Source organism: Periplaneta americana, chromosome 16 (genome assembly GCF_040183065.1).
Source record: "Periplaneta americana isolate PAMFEO1 chromosome 16, P.americana_PAMFEO1_priV1, whole genome shotgun sequence".
NCBI lineage: Eukaryota > Metazoa > Arthropoda > Insecta > Blattodea > Blattidae > Periplaneta > Periplaneta americana.
The window spans coordinates 164,940,531-164,955,095 of record NC_091132.1 but is presented as its reverse complement, the minus strand read 5'-3'; the positions used below and the strand labels follow the sequence as shown (position 1 = coordinate 164,955,095).

At 34.5% G+C, this 14,565-nt stretch overlaps 1 protein-coding gene across 3 annotated transcripts in view; it reads right to left on the bottom strand.

Moving 5' to 3' along the window:
* Positions 1-14,565, bottom strand: part of LOC138691761 (zinc finger protein 431-like) — a 35,305-nt gene that overhangs the window by 15,606 nt on the left and 5,134 nt on the right. For 2 of the 3 annotated variants that reach the window (XM_069814111.1, XM_069814112.1), the window contains exons 2-3: positions 11,464-11,564; positions 4,276-4,416 (exon numbers count right to left, since the gene is read on the bottom strand). In XM_069814111.1, coding sequence (XP_069670212.1) covers positions 4,276-4,416; positions 11,464-11,564 — 242 coding nt within the window. The remainder of the gene's footprint in view (positions 1-4,275; positions 4,417-11,463; positions 11,565-14,565) is intronic. The other variant, XM_069814113.1, reaches the window with a different exon arrangement.

The window sequence follows — 14,565 nt, the reverse complement described above, 5'->3', positions numbered from 1 at the left end:
ACGAATATAACATTTTATTACTAAAAAATATGATTATACAACGAATCAATAAAACGAAACAAAGCAAATATCCAATCCCACTTGATTTGGTTTTCAGAAAGCTCGTGACAATATTGTGGTTCATCTCAATTTAACACTGCAACCTTCTTCACCTCAAAATTCACAAACTCATTTTCGTTAAGAATATCAATGGAATAATATCTCCTGTAATAGAAATTTATACAGAGTGTATACATATGAGTCATCAGGTTTTGACATCGTGTAGCTTAAAATTTATAATGTCCACTCATTTGTACTTATAGCCAATTGAAAGAGCGTATTCTTAAATTTAGCATCTCTCATTTCAGATTTCATTCTGACTCTTCAGTGACTCACTAGTGGCGGTTGGTATAATAGTGACTGATCAACAGAAATCATTTTGTGTTTTGGAATATCAAAGTACTCAATCCATCATCAATGTGCAGCGTGCATTCCGGAGACAGTACAGAGGAGACCCACCAACCCACCAAAGCATTCTGCGGTGGTATCGACAGTTAAAAGACAAAGGGTACTTGTGTAAAGTAAAAAGCTCAGGACGACCAGGTGTTCCAGCTAAAAAGGTGGAGAGAATCCGAGAGGCATTCAGTCGTAGCCCACAAAAATCAACACGTCGAGCAAGTCGCGAACTGGACATTCCTCACGCAACTGTGTGGAAGATTCTGCCAAACCGATTACGCTAGAAAGCGTGGCCCTCACGGTCTCCTGACCTCACAGTTTGTGATTTTTTTTTTCTTTGGGGATACGTGAAAGAGAATGTTTACATGCCACCTATGTCGACAACATTGGCTGAACTCCTGGATCGCATCACTGCTGTACTGAGGAACATGGACAATGACATGCTCCAACGTGTATGGGGGGAACTGGAGTACCGCATAGATGTGTGTTGGGTAACACGAGGAGGGCACATAGAACATTTGTAATGATATGCACAGAACTTGAAAATGTGCTCTTTCGATTGGCTATTAGTACAAATGGGTGGACATTATAAATTTGAAGATATACGATGTCAAAACCCGACGAATCATTTGTATACATTCTGTACAAAACAACAGTATAGTATAAATAAATAGGTATTTCTTGTATAATAAAGGGGATTAGTTAAAAAATTCGGATACACTTATTTTTAAATATCTGCTTTTACAATGTTATTAAACTATACATTATTTCATATCCACATTCATCCTGCTTGGTTATTTTCTGATGCTAGCGCATATTTAATAATTTCCAAATCGATTTAAGCTTTCAAAATTGCCTAACGAATACAATTATGAACTAATGCGTATCATAATGTGCACGTCAATAACAGAAGCAGATCTCAAATCAATGTGCGTGTAAGCTTTCCACTTAATTTAATATAATGAAGGTCACAGTTTTACTTGTCAGTAAGTAGTAGCATGTACTCCATAAATACTGATCAAGTGAGTGAAAGAAGGTTGCTGTTGTAGAACATGAGAAAGTACCTCGGCTCAATATAATTATGCCTCAGAAGTTATAATACAGTACAAAATGTTATGGGGTATGGAGCCAAATCTCGATCATATGAAATCCAATATTCAAGTTTCATACAGAGGGACCAAACACAACCACAGTGGAGCTGTGGACCAGATTACATGAATAACTGTGGATAGTGATGCAGGGTGAGTAGCGGTCACACTGAACAGCTGATCTTACTGAGAAAATATCTGCTCATGGGGAAAGTAGAACCAACACATACTTCATAACGCCAGACCAATTCATGATGCCTTATACCAAACAGCAAGAGCAAAGGGTTCTAATTTAGCCTACTGAATATAAAGTATCAAATATAAATGGCACTCGGGAGGAAATTAAACGCAGAATAATTATAGGAAATGCCTGTTATTATTCGGTTGAGAAGCTTTTATCATATAGACTGCTGTCAAAAAATGTGAAAGTTAGAATTTATAAAACAGTTATACTTCCGGTTGTTTTGAATGACTGAAACATGGACTCTCACTTTGAGAGAGAAACAGGGATTAAAGGTGATTGAGAATAAGATTCTTAGGAAAGTATTTGGGGCTAAGAGGGATGAAGTTACAGGAGAATGGAGGAAGTTACACAACGCAGAGGTGCACGCATTGTATTCTTCACCCGACATAATTACGAACATTAAATCCAGACGTTTGAGATGGGCAGGGCATGTAGCAAGTATGGGCGAATCCAGAAATGCATATAGTGTGTTAGTTGGGAGGCTGGAGGGAAAAAGACTTTTGGGGAGCCCGAGACATCGATGGGAAGATAATATTAAAATGGATTTGAGGGAGGTGGGATATGTTGGTAGAGACTGGATTAATCTTGCTCAGGATAGGGACCAATGCGGGCTTGTGTGAGGGTGGAAGTGAACCTCCGGGTTCCTTAAAAGCCAGTAAGTAAGTAGGTAAGTAAGTAAGTAGGCTATTTAATATTACTTGCATTCTATTTACATTGACGAACTAAAAGCAACTTAGTGTTGCAATCAGAAAAGGCTTATGTGTAATAATGATCATTTACAAAATAAATTACTCTTTCATCATAGCATACATACATATAAATCTCTCCAACTGGTAACTAACTATCTCTGTCTTATCATTGAAAATTAAATGCACATTAGATTTTGCAGCTTTAATAAACAAGACTTTAGACAGCACGTAGTCATAACATTGAGAAAATTTCATTGATTGTAAGTTGACTTTACAATATATTTTTGCTTTAACTACATTTACAACACAACTATTACGATTATGAGTCCGAACATTTCCCATTATTGAAAACATTCTGTCTGAACATGCCTCGAAATTATAATTCAAAAGAAAGTGTTATGTGTACACAGGAAATTTCTTACATGAAATCCAAGGTTCAGCTAAGTTTCATACCGAGGTGCCAAACAGAACCATATTCGGGCGGTGGGTCTGGATTACATTAATGACTGTGATTCTGCATTTCTTCTTCGTAGTATTATAATTCCTTTTTTTAAAGATTAATGCCATATAAAATAGAAATTTAGGTCCCAGTAATCACATATAGTCTTCTTTTCTACAAGGCCAACTAATTTATTACACATGACCAGCTACAGGAAATTACACATTCAATTTCTTATACATGGATTTCATACAGCAATGTTAATGGGTTCAGAAAGGGCAGATCTTGCATGGATGCTGCCTTCTCGATAAAACTGCTAATTGAAAAAAAGACGAGAGTTTAATTTAGAAACATATTTAGCCTTTATTGATTACATCAAAGCTTCTGATATGACCAAAGACCTAAAGTAATGGAAATTTTGCAAAAATGAAATATAACAAATTTGCAATATTTACACAAACAATAAAATAAATATATAATTTAATAATTTTACTTGTAACTATAGATCCATAAATCAAGAAGTACGACAAGATTGCCCATTGTCACCAAGTCTCTTCAATATATACATGGATGAAATAATACACCTTTGGTGTGAGGAGTACAAATTAGGAATTCAAATTTCAAGTTCCATAAGACTAAACACAGTTCTTTTCGCCGACGACCAAGCATTAGTTGCAAACTCTGAAGACAATTTACAGACGGGTATATTTAAACTAAATAAAATCATAGAAGAACATGGCATGAAGATTTCACCAGAAAAAACCAAAATATTGGCATTTGAAGGTACAAACCCAATCCGAAGCAAAATTGTTGTTGAATATGTGATTTTAGAAGAGATAAATTCCTTTTCATATTTAGGATCTAATATATCATACGAAGGAGAGAATGATGTAAGTAGAAAAATTTTAAAAATTTTACAAATATTAGGACTGCTAAACCATACCCTAAAACCAAGTTTAGTACAGAAACATTCCAGAATAAAGCTATATAAAACCCTTGCACTACCAACTCTCCTCTATGGAAGCGAAATTTTGGTTCTGAAGCAAAGAGATATCAGCAGATTAAGAGCAGCTGAAATGAAATATCTGCGACGAACTGCAGTATACACACTTCTGGACCACAAGAGGAACGAGGATATACTGCATGAACTCAACATCCAACCATTAGAAGAAAAAATTACAGAATACAGAAACAGATGGCTTGAACACATTTCCCGTATGGAAGCTGGCCCGACACCCCAAGAAATGCTAAAATACCACCCTCAAGGACCATCAATGGCCTAATTTCGTGCCTGGAATATGATGATTATGAATGTTAATTTCCTATATACTATAGTTTGAAATACACATGGTCTATGGATATTGACAGTGCACTACTTACATCAACTTCAGATTTCACGTCAGGAAAGCTCTTGGGCACTGGTGTGGTGTCTTCAACCTTTATCTCTGGTTTCGTATCGTAATTCTGGTCCACGCATTCTGTCTTAATGGCAGTCATATCCAGATGCGATAAATTCCCTTCCTACAGAACAAAACCACATCGTGAATTATTTAATTAGCTACTTTAAAGATGATTTGATGTGAAACAGCCACAAATCTGGTTCAATGAGGCAGTCACTGACTAACTTTCAACACATGCGACAAATTAGAGAAGAAAATTGAAGACAAAATAGAAACAAAGACACAGGCAATGACTACAATAGGACAGGTATTACTCAAAAATAACTTACACGGTGTAATATGTGTAAAACAAATTATTGATATTCTAGAAAATGCCTGCAAATGTCTTTTCGAATATAATATTTCATTACTCAGAAGTAGGATTACACAACACATCAATAGAACGACATATAGTAAATATCCAATCCCATTGATGCCCATCATACCGTGTACATTTGATTTGTTTTTCAGAAAGCTCGTGACAATATTGTAATTCATCTCAAATTTAATACGGCAAGCTTCTTCCCCTCGAAATTAACAAAGTAAATTTGGTTAATGAATAAAAATGGAATAATATCTCCTGTAATAGAAATATGTACACCACAACAGTATAGCATAAATAATTGTAGTTATTTCTAGTATAATAAAGGGGATTATTTAAAAAAATTCGAATACACTTATTTATAAATACAGTGTAACTTCCCAATAGCAGACACCACCGGGGAAAAATTAAATGTCCGTTAATGAGATGTGTCCGCTATTTAGAAAATCGTTAGTATGTATACAGTACATTAAAATTCCTCATACATATTCAACACTATATTTTACAGTACAGTACAGTAGACAGTGAGATTGTTTATACAGTGAAACCTGTCTGAAGTTACCTTGTAAAATGGCCGTTTTATCAGGTGGCTGCTTGATTAAGGTTGCGGTTTTTTATGAATCAGCATGAAAATACTGAATTTCATTGACTTTTCAATACTGTGCGCGTACAACAATCGTCACCCTATTCCATTCTTGCAACTAGCTTGCGGTACCTCAGTTTAAATGACTGGATAATACCTTGATCAAGGTGTGATGTCGTATTTGGGGGAAGAAACACCAATTTCACGGATCACATAGCGATTTTGTCGTTTAATCTTGGAATTTAAATCGCATAGCTAATTCTCAAACAATGATGATGTCATCGAAGCTTTATTGTTGGCAGTCCAGTTCACCCCAATAAGCCCATGTCAACATTCTCCAAACATCTCTGTTTCAAAGATTTCCCTATCATTAAGAATGGTTCTTTTTCTCCTACAGCATTACAACAAATGAGCAGGGTTATTCTGTATTTTGCCAACTTCCCCCTTTCACACACTTTTTTTTTTCTTAAAACTTAAAGTTTTGTTAGGGAGGGCTCTGAAAAAAAAACCCGTTTCGTCAACATTGTAAATGTCTCTGAGTTCATATTCCGCAAGAATTGAAGGCAGTCTATATTTTCCATTCTTCAGTAACATTGGTTGCAATGTCACCTCCTTCACCAGACACAGAACGAAATGCGATGTTATGCCGTTTTGTAAAGCACTCTAACCACCCATTACTAGCAACAAAATTGCTTACATTGAGTTCTTTGGCAATTTCAAGAGCTTTCTCTTGAATCATAGGCCCACTTACCGGCAATTTCGTCGTCCTCGGACACTTGAACCATTCGTAAATGAAATCATTCACATTACTAAACACAGATTTTTCCTTTTTTTGCCACTACACATATTTTTCTCGCACTCTTTTAATATTTCATCTTTATTCTTAATTATACCGTTCATTTATGTCCTTTCACATTTGAATATTTCTGCAATTTTTCTCGCAGATGTTCCCTTCTCACTTTCATCAATCATTTTTCGTCTCACCTCTAAACTTAATACCACTCTAGATTTATTGTTCTTGATTTCTGTCTCAAACTAACTTCACAGTTCCTCTGAATCAACTGAATGAAAAGAAGAAAAATTCGTAAAAGCTGGTCCCAACAGAGTAAGATAGAAAGAGGCGAAAAAAAAATTGAATGGTTAACTACTGACTTAAAACATACTGTGACATTTTCCATAGAAAAAGTCAATGTTTTAATCCTTTAAAAACTAGTAAGAATTTATAGCTGTGCAGGGTCGGAGTGGAAAGTGACAAAAGAGTCATAAAACAGTAACCAAATAAGCCCAAGATATGTAGGGTGTACTGTTGTAAACTTAGGTATTGTCCTAAATGTGATATTGCTTCCTGACCTTTAACCATCGAAAAAATAGGTCAGACAGTATTCGTGAAAAGATTTTTTGTTGGACAGTGACTATTATAGTCAGGTTCCAATGCAAATATACCTGCCGGCCGCTGACTGGAGCATGAGGTGGCCACTAAATAAAGAGAGAAATTGTATTGATCTTATGGAAAATACATTTGGTTCCAGAAAAATTGGCCTTTTGGAGAGGTGGCCGTTTAAATGAAGTGACCGCAAAGGCAGGTTTCACTGTAGTACTCAACCAGAGAGAAATCGTACTAGCAAATATTTGTAAATAAAATAAACAACACTAACCTGAGTTTTACCCATATTAAACTTTGTGACCAGCTCACGAACACTTAATTTCTTCTTCTCACTATGCTTTACAACATCCACTTTCTCTTTTAGTCACAAACGTTTACGTTTTTGTGACATTTTTAATGTGACTGTAATTCCGAACACACAACTTGACAAACTAAGAAAGTACGGACTGCTCACGTACAGTATCACAACTAACAACTGTGCTGCTTACCTTCAATAAACTACAAGAACGTTCAAATGCACGATAATTATTGTTGCAAACAATTCCGTTAGAATTCGATTTAATTTACAACCGTCTTTTTTTTTTCTTTCACGCTGTCCGTTATTTGGAAGTTTTAATTGTTGTTGGGAGATACATTTCAGTGTTCGCGTCCGTTATTGAGAATGTCCGCTATTTGGAAAAATTTTATCATAAGGGCCAATGTTATTTTGCAGGGGAATATTAAAATGTCCGATACTGAGAGGAGTCCGCTATTGGGAAGTGTCCGTTAAGTGAAGTTTCACTGTATCTGCATTTAGGCCTACAGTGTTATTAAGTTGTATCTTACTTCATACCTACTTGTATCCTGCTTGGCTATTTTTTTACGCTAGAGCATATTTAATAATTTCAAAATCGATTTAAGGTACCAAACATCCCTCTCGAATACGATTATGAACTAATGTATATTATAATAAGCCAGGGTTGCCAGATTTTACATCTACCAAGGAGGGACATCCTTTTTCACCGTACGTAGTACTTACGGTTTGTCTTAAAGAAAGAGTGATATGAATTTGGGCAGAGTTGGTAATTTTATGATTATACAAAAAAAATAATAAAAAAAAATTAATAAATAAAAAGTATCACGCAGCTGAAAAAAATAATATGAATCTCAAAATTGTAATTTGAATAAAAGACATTTTATAGATTCAGGTATCCAAGAGACTGTGAGTTACGTCACGTTTTTCTGACGTCTTTCTGAAGGGCTTGTGGCAATAATATGTTACGCCAAATTATTAACTTATATGACTTAATAATAGCTCTGTCTGGCATCACATGTGACAAAATATTTAAATTTCAATGTTTATTAATTGATAACAATGATAAAATTAATTTATACCTAAATTCTCATTAATTTGTGCCTTAGAATTTTACTGCTCCAAACCACTGCCATCGTGATCTAGACCAGGCCGTAATGCAGGTTGTGTGACGTCACTCGATGAGTCGGGCTTTTCTATTTGAGTATACGGAGCTGAGTGAAATCTATTACTTTATAGCGTGTCGGCGCTCAATTTTATTTAGTGTAATGTGTGTATAAGACCCCTTCACACTTCTTATTGCATAATATGTTGCAGAAATAATTACAAAACTGTGTTATTTTAATGTGAACGGAGTTTTACATGTTAACATAACCTGGTTGCATCAACATTTTAAGTTTGGAATGGAAGATATTTTGAGATTTAATAAAGAAGAATTATTTATATTGTGATTTTAATTTAGCACATCTACCTTCCTTACTTGTAGGTACAAAATTTACCACAGTCCCTCCTATGAAATTTCATTACAACCCAGTATAGTAGGGAACAAATAAATAATACAATTAAATTTTTATTCAATGTAATATGTGCATAAGTTCCATTTATGTGTTGCATAATGTGGCAGGAATAATAAATAAAACTGTGTTATTTTTATGTGAAGAGAATTTACCATGTTAACATAACCTATCTGCGTCAACATTTTAGGCTAAAGTTGAGAACGAAAACTGTTTTGAGATTTAATAAAGAAGAATATATTTTAGGATAAACTTCAGAACACGGTTACCGTCCTTACTTATAGGTAGAAAATTCACCACAGTCCCTCCTATGAAATGTACATACGTTATATTACTTAGTAGCGCTGAGGTATAGTTCCGGTAATTTCTGAACTGAAAACAGTTGAATTTATTTTTTTGTGGAGATGCATTTGATCCTATAAGCAAGGCATATTAAAATCCTGAACGAACCGAACTAATTTGTATATGCAAGATGTATGAATACGAAGGGAACTACCTCAGCGCTAGATTAGCCCTTGTAACATATTAAACTAATCAGACTTCAGACTGGAGTACCGTCTGAAACGAATAAATACAATTGAAGTGTAGACAAATTGCATTTATAAGTTATACGTAGCGTTATGCTTAATTATAATGCATAATTGCGAATATTACTGATAGTATAAACATAACCTATAACTTCAACACATTAAAATATGCGTGCGATGCAACTAAAAATTGTTGAAACGTGCATAAATGAATGTGCAAGAATTTCGTAATGAAGCATGAGTGCTTTATTTCAACTAATTACAATTCTAGATACTGTAACAGTAATGAAAACTATAGGGTATAATTTTTCGTAATATACTATATGTATCTCGTTTTTAGTTCAAATTGTGTATATTATCAGTCGTATTATTTACTCGTATAATGTAGGTTATTCACAAATAAAAAGGGCGCAATAATTTAAATTTAATAAGACAAATACGGTAAACTAGCAATGATGGATTAGACAAGAGTAACATCGGTAACGCTGCACTTAGGCCTAATCACAACTTACTTCACATGCCAGTCAATGTTTCACTTTCACGTATATATTATCACGCATATTTAGCCTACTGTTTATAAGACCAAAATTTCACTTAACCACATAAGGACGCAATATTTAATCGAAATAAAGGCAGGTATTACACATACGAACTTTGTCTGCAACAACGTAATTTTCACACCAAAAATAATATTATACCTTAAATTGCAAGTAAATTGTGTCTCAAGTGTCTCACAATCACTGTTTAAAATTTTACTGACGCAATTACACTGCATTTCAGAGAAATATATGTTATTCTTTATGCACTGCAATTAATTCATATGGTTGAAAGACCGCCTTTCGCGATCAGCTGTTAAGCGAGTCACGTGGTCTGCCTTACGGCCTGTATTAGATCACGATGGCAGTGTCCAAACCCATCATTTAGCATATAGTACATATCTACATTTTTACAGCTTCCTAAATAATTATCACTGCACTTTAGCATTTTCAACAAGCTTCTGTCCATTCTCTGTGCCATGCAGTTCTGATGAACAGTATCTTTTTAAATGTTTAGAAATATATTCAACACTGAATTCCCTGTTATAAACCTTACACTTGCCAAAATATTCGTTTTTTTTTTTTTTTTCAATGTGCAAACCTACATCGCTAAGAAAATTAATGGAAATGTAGTGCAATTATTTAGGCCTAGAATGAACTAATCAAGTGATGTTAATTCTCTAAAAGAGGGGCTTTTTGCATCCCGCCTCAAAGCAGGACCCGGGACTTTTATATGAAAATCGGGATATGTCCCGCCAAATCGGGACATCTGACAACCCTGTAATAAGCACGTCAATAACAGAAACAGATCTCAAATCAATGTTCTTGTAAGCTTTCCACATATTTAATGTAGGTACGGTCAATAAGTGGTAATGTACTCCATAAATACTGATCAAGTGAGTGAAAGAAGGTTGCTGTTGTAGAACATGAGAAAGTACTTCGGCTGAATATTATTATGCCTTAGAAGTTATAATACAGAACAAACTGTTATGGGGTACGGAGCCAAATCTCGATCATAATTATGAAATCCAATATTCATTTAAGTTTCATACAGAGAGACCAAACACAACCAAAGTGGAGCTGTGGACCGGATTACATGAATAACTGTGGATAGTGATGCAGGGTGAGTAGTGGTCACACTGAACAGCTGATCTTACTGTGAAAATTTCTTCTCATGGGGAAAGTAGAACCAACGCATACTTCATAATGCCAGACCAATTCATGACGCCTTATACCAAACAGCAAGAGCAAAGGGTTCTAATTTAGTCTACTGGATATAAAGTGTCAAATATAAATGGGACTCGGGAGAAAATTAAATACAGAATAAATATGGGAAATGGCTGTTATTATTCGGTTGAGAAGCTTTTGTCATCTAGTCTGCTCTCAAAAAATGTGAAAGTTAGAATTTATACAACAGTTATACTTCCGGTTGTTTTGAATGGCTGTAAAACATGGACTCTCACTTTGAGGGACAGAGATTAAGTGTGTTTGAGAACAAGGTTCATAGGAAAATAGTTGGGGCTAAGAGGGATGAAGTTACAGGAGAATTGAGAAAGTTACACAACGCAGAACTGCATGCATTGTATTCTTCACCTGACATAATATAGTAACATTAAATCCAGACGTTTGAGATGAGCAGGGTATGTAGCACGTATGGGAGAATCCAGAAATGCATATAGAGTGTTAGTGGGGAGGCTGGAGTGAATAAGACCTTTGGGGAGGCCAACACGTAGACGGGAGGGTAATATTCAAATGGATTTGAGGAAGGTGGGATATGATGGTAGGGACAGATTAATGTTGCTCAGGATAGGGACTGATGGCGGACTTATGTGAGGACGGCAATGAACCTCTGGGTTCCTTAAAAGCCATAAGTAAGTAAGGATATAAAGTGTGAAATGTCGAAATGATTGTTTTTCTGTCACTGTTACAGAAACATATAAACAAAACACATAGTGAGATATTTCACTTTACCTCTGATAAAGGATCATTTCCTTCCATTTCGTATGTGTTATCATGTAGTTGTAAGCCCAGCAGATCAAGTGCAGGTTCCATTTTGATCACATCCATCACAACTGAAATAAAAGGTTATGTAACTGTCAGTGATTACAGAAACTGTGCTGTTGAGAAAAAGTTATAACAAGATGCTAGGAAGTAATTCACATCACATTCATTACCTCGTACTCAATCTTCTTTCACAATTCCCTGCAAAGATCCCTCAATTCGCTACGTGATAGTATCAGGGACTGTGAAAATAATCTTAAATGCGCATCGCACACTAACTTACTAGACACTTGCCCAGTAACTAAGACTAGTTTAGACACGCCTTCTCGTAAACAATTATCTATGACACCTAATGACTGTCACTTGCTTCAGAGAGATTTACACGAGTTATAAAAGTGGTCACTGAAGAATAAACTGTGGTTTAACTTAAATAAATGTCATTATGTGATATATGCTAGGAAAAAAAACTTATTTTACTTACAGATACTCAATGGGTGGAGAGTTACTGGAAACCACTGACATGGTAAAAGATTTAGGCATACGATTCACTTATAATATGGATTTTTCCAGCCATATATTTGAACTTGTGTCTCAGTCTCTTAAACTTCTAGGATTTATCTATAGACATACCACAAAATTCTCATCTCGAAATAGTTTAAAAATTATATATTTTTTCATTAGTTAGATCAAAACTTGAATATTGTAGTACTGTACGGAACCCCTATCAAATTAAATATAACAAAATTGAAAGTGTTGAAAAAAGATTCATTAGATTTTTGTTCCTTAAATCATTTGGTTACTATCCCTCCTGGAATAATGAAAGTAGTATTTCGTACTCATCTCTTTTGTCTCTCTTTAATTTTGAAAGTTTGCAACACAGAAGGAATAATATTGATATAAAATGTTTTCATAATTTATTAACAAGTTCTGTAAATAGTCATCTACGTCTAGGATAGCAATACATGTACCCAGAGAGAACTGTAGGACAAGTAAAACATTTAATATAAACTATGCTAGGACATGTTGTTACAAGCACTCTCCACTTCTTAGAATCTGTTCCTTCTATAATAAACTGAGCAATATCGATATTTTTCAGGATAGAGCCACACTCTTGAGAGAAATAAATACCGGTAGCTTTCAAAACACTCCATAAGTATTTTGCTAATAAATAGGTCTTAACTGGTTTGAATATTGTATTTTTGGTCTTCTTTCTTAAATTATTTCATATCAATTTTATTATCATTACTACCTCACTCCTAATTCTGTTAACATTGTTGACTTAAAGTAGGTCTAGTCCCTCATCAGTTATTGTATTATCACAGTCTACTACATACAGTCGCGAAGCTTCAGGTGATTTTTTGCAAATCTCCAGATAAAGCGCACCAAGCGGTTAGCAACTAGAAACAATAGACTGTCCATGGTCGACTTTGGATTTAGAGTTGACTGAGTCGTATTTCCATCGAGTGCTAGGTCGTTGTGCATTTCGCATTGATGCTCGTGAAGAAAAATCCTAACATCTATTTCTTATTTTACTTGTAGATGCAAAAAGTGGTTAATAAACAGCAGGAGGGAAGATTTAATGACAAAGAATGAAGCATATCTTTATAAAAATATAAAGTTTTGCTCTCTTCATTTCGAAAACACGAAATTTATGAATGAAAACAAAAATAAATTAATCTGGAATGCAGTTCTAACTTTATTTGATGTTTCAAATAAACCTGTTCTGTTATTACCTGCTGAGAAACACAAGCTTTGCACTAATTCTACGTCTGTATCAGCTGATTCCTTGAATAATTGTACATTTTCAGACAACTTAGGCCTACTTTTTTCAAAGGATATATTTTTAATTATAGCTGTTAATTTTGTTGTTATTTTTATTTGTTACTTTACTAGAGACGTAGAAAAAGTAAGTTTGTTACAATAAAATTTATTGATACGTTTTATTTCCAATTCTGGTGTGATTATTATTGCGTAACCTCATCCCACTATGCTAACTACGTAAGCCTACACTACAAGTACCGGTACACGCAAGTTACTCCCATTAATTCATATTTCCATTATTATTGTTATTATATTATTGTTGTAAAGGGAAATGCAAATTAATATTTATTGGTTACATAGTTCATTATCGCTATAATCTTGAATGAGTGAAGCGATTATAGCAAATTTCAGTTCGTTTTGCACAAACAAAAATAATATTAACTTATTTCTTGCAGGTATTTTCGAGTTTATGGTGGAATTTAATATACTTCATTAAATAATAAATGAACTTTATCCATTATATATTTCAATAATGGAAGGAAGGTGTTAACTTTTCCAAAAGAACACAACGAAACTGTAACATATTTTGCAATCTGCTAGGAGAGATCTGTGATGATGATGATGAGGCGATACTAGCGATCCTAGTGGTGGGCAACTACCCATGTTTGCATTTTTACTATATATTGAGCTTCGCGACTGTATATAGTAGACTGTGGTATTATTGTTATTAATCTGTGACTAGTTATTTGCAGTTCATCACTTGCTCTATTACTTTAATATAATCTAAGTTTTCTTTATACTGTAAATACTTTTGTTTTTGTTTACCGAGATTTACATGTAATATTTGCTTGATATCTATTGTTGAGTAGTATCGGATTGTAACAGTTTAAGTTTAAATTACCATTATTATATGTATTACTACTGTTATTTTCACCTTTCTCTACTCTGTAATTACATTGTTGAGTGAATTAAATAAATAAATCTTACTGTAGCATAAAATAATTCAATCTACAGTAATTTCATCTCTACATAATTATTCTAGGCTTAATGTCTAATTCAGCAACTACTTCCTGCTCTGTTTTTAACTTCTACAAAATACTGACTAGTCTTTATCTTTTTTTCATTGGGTTATTTTACGACGCTGTATCAACATCTAGGTTATTCAGCGCCTGAATGAAATGAAGGTGATAATGCCGGTGAAATGAGTCCGGGTCCAGCACCGAAAGTTACCTAGCATTTGCTCGTATTGGGTTGAGGGAAAACCCCAGAAAAACCTCAACCAGGTAACTTGCCCCGACAGGGATTCGAACC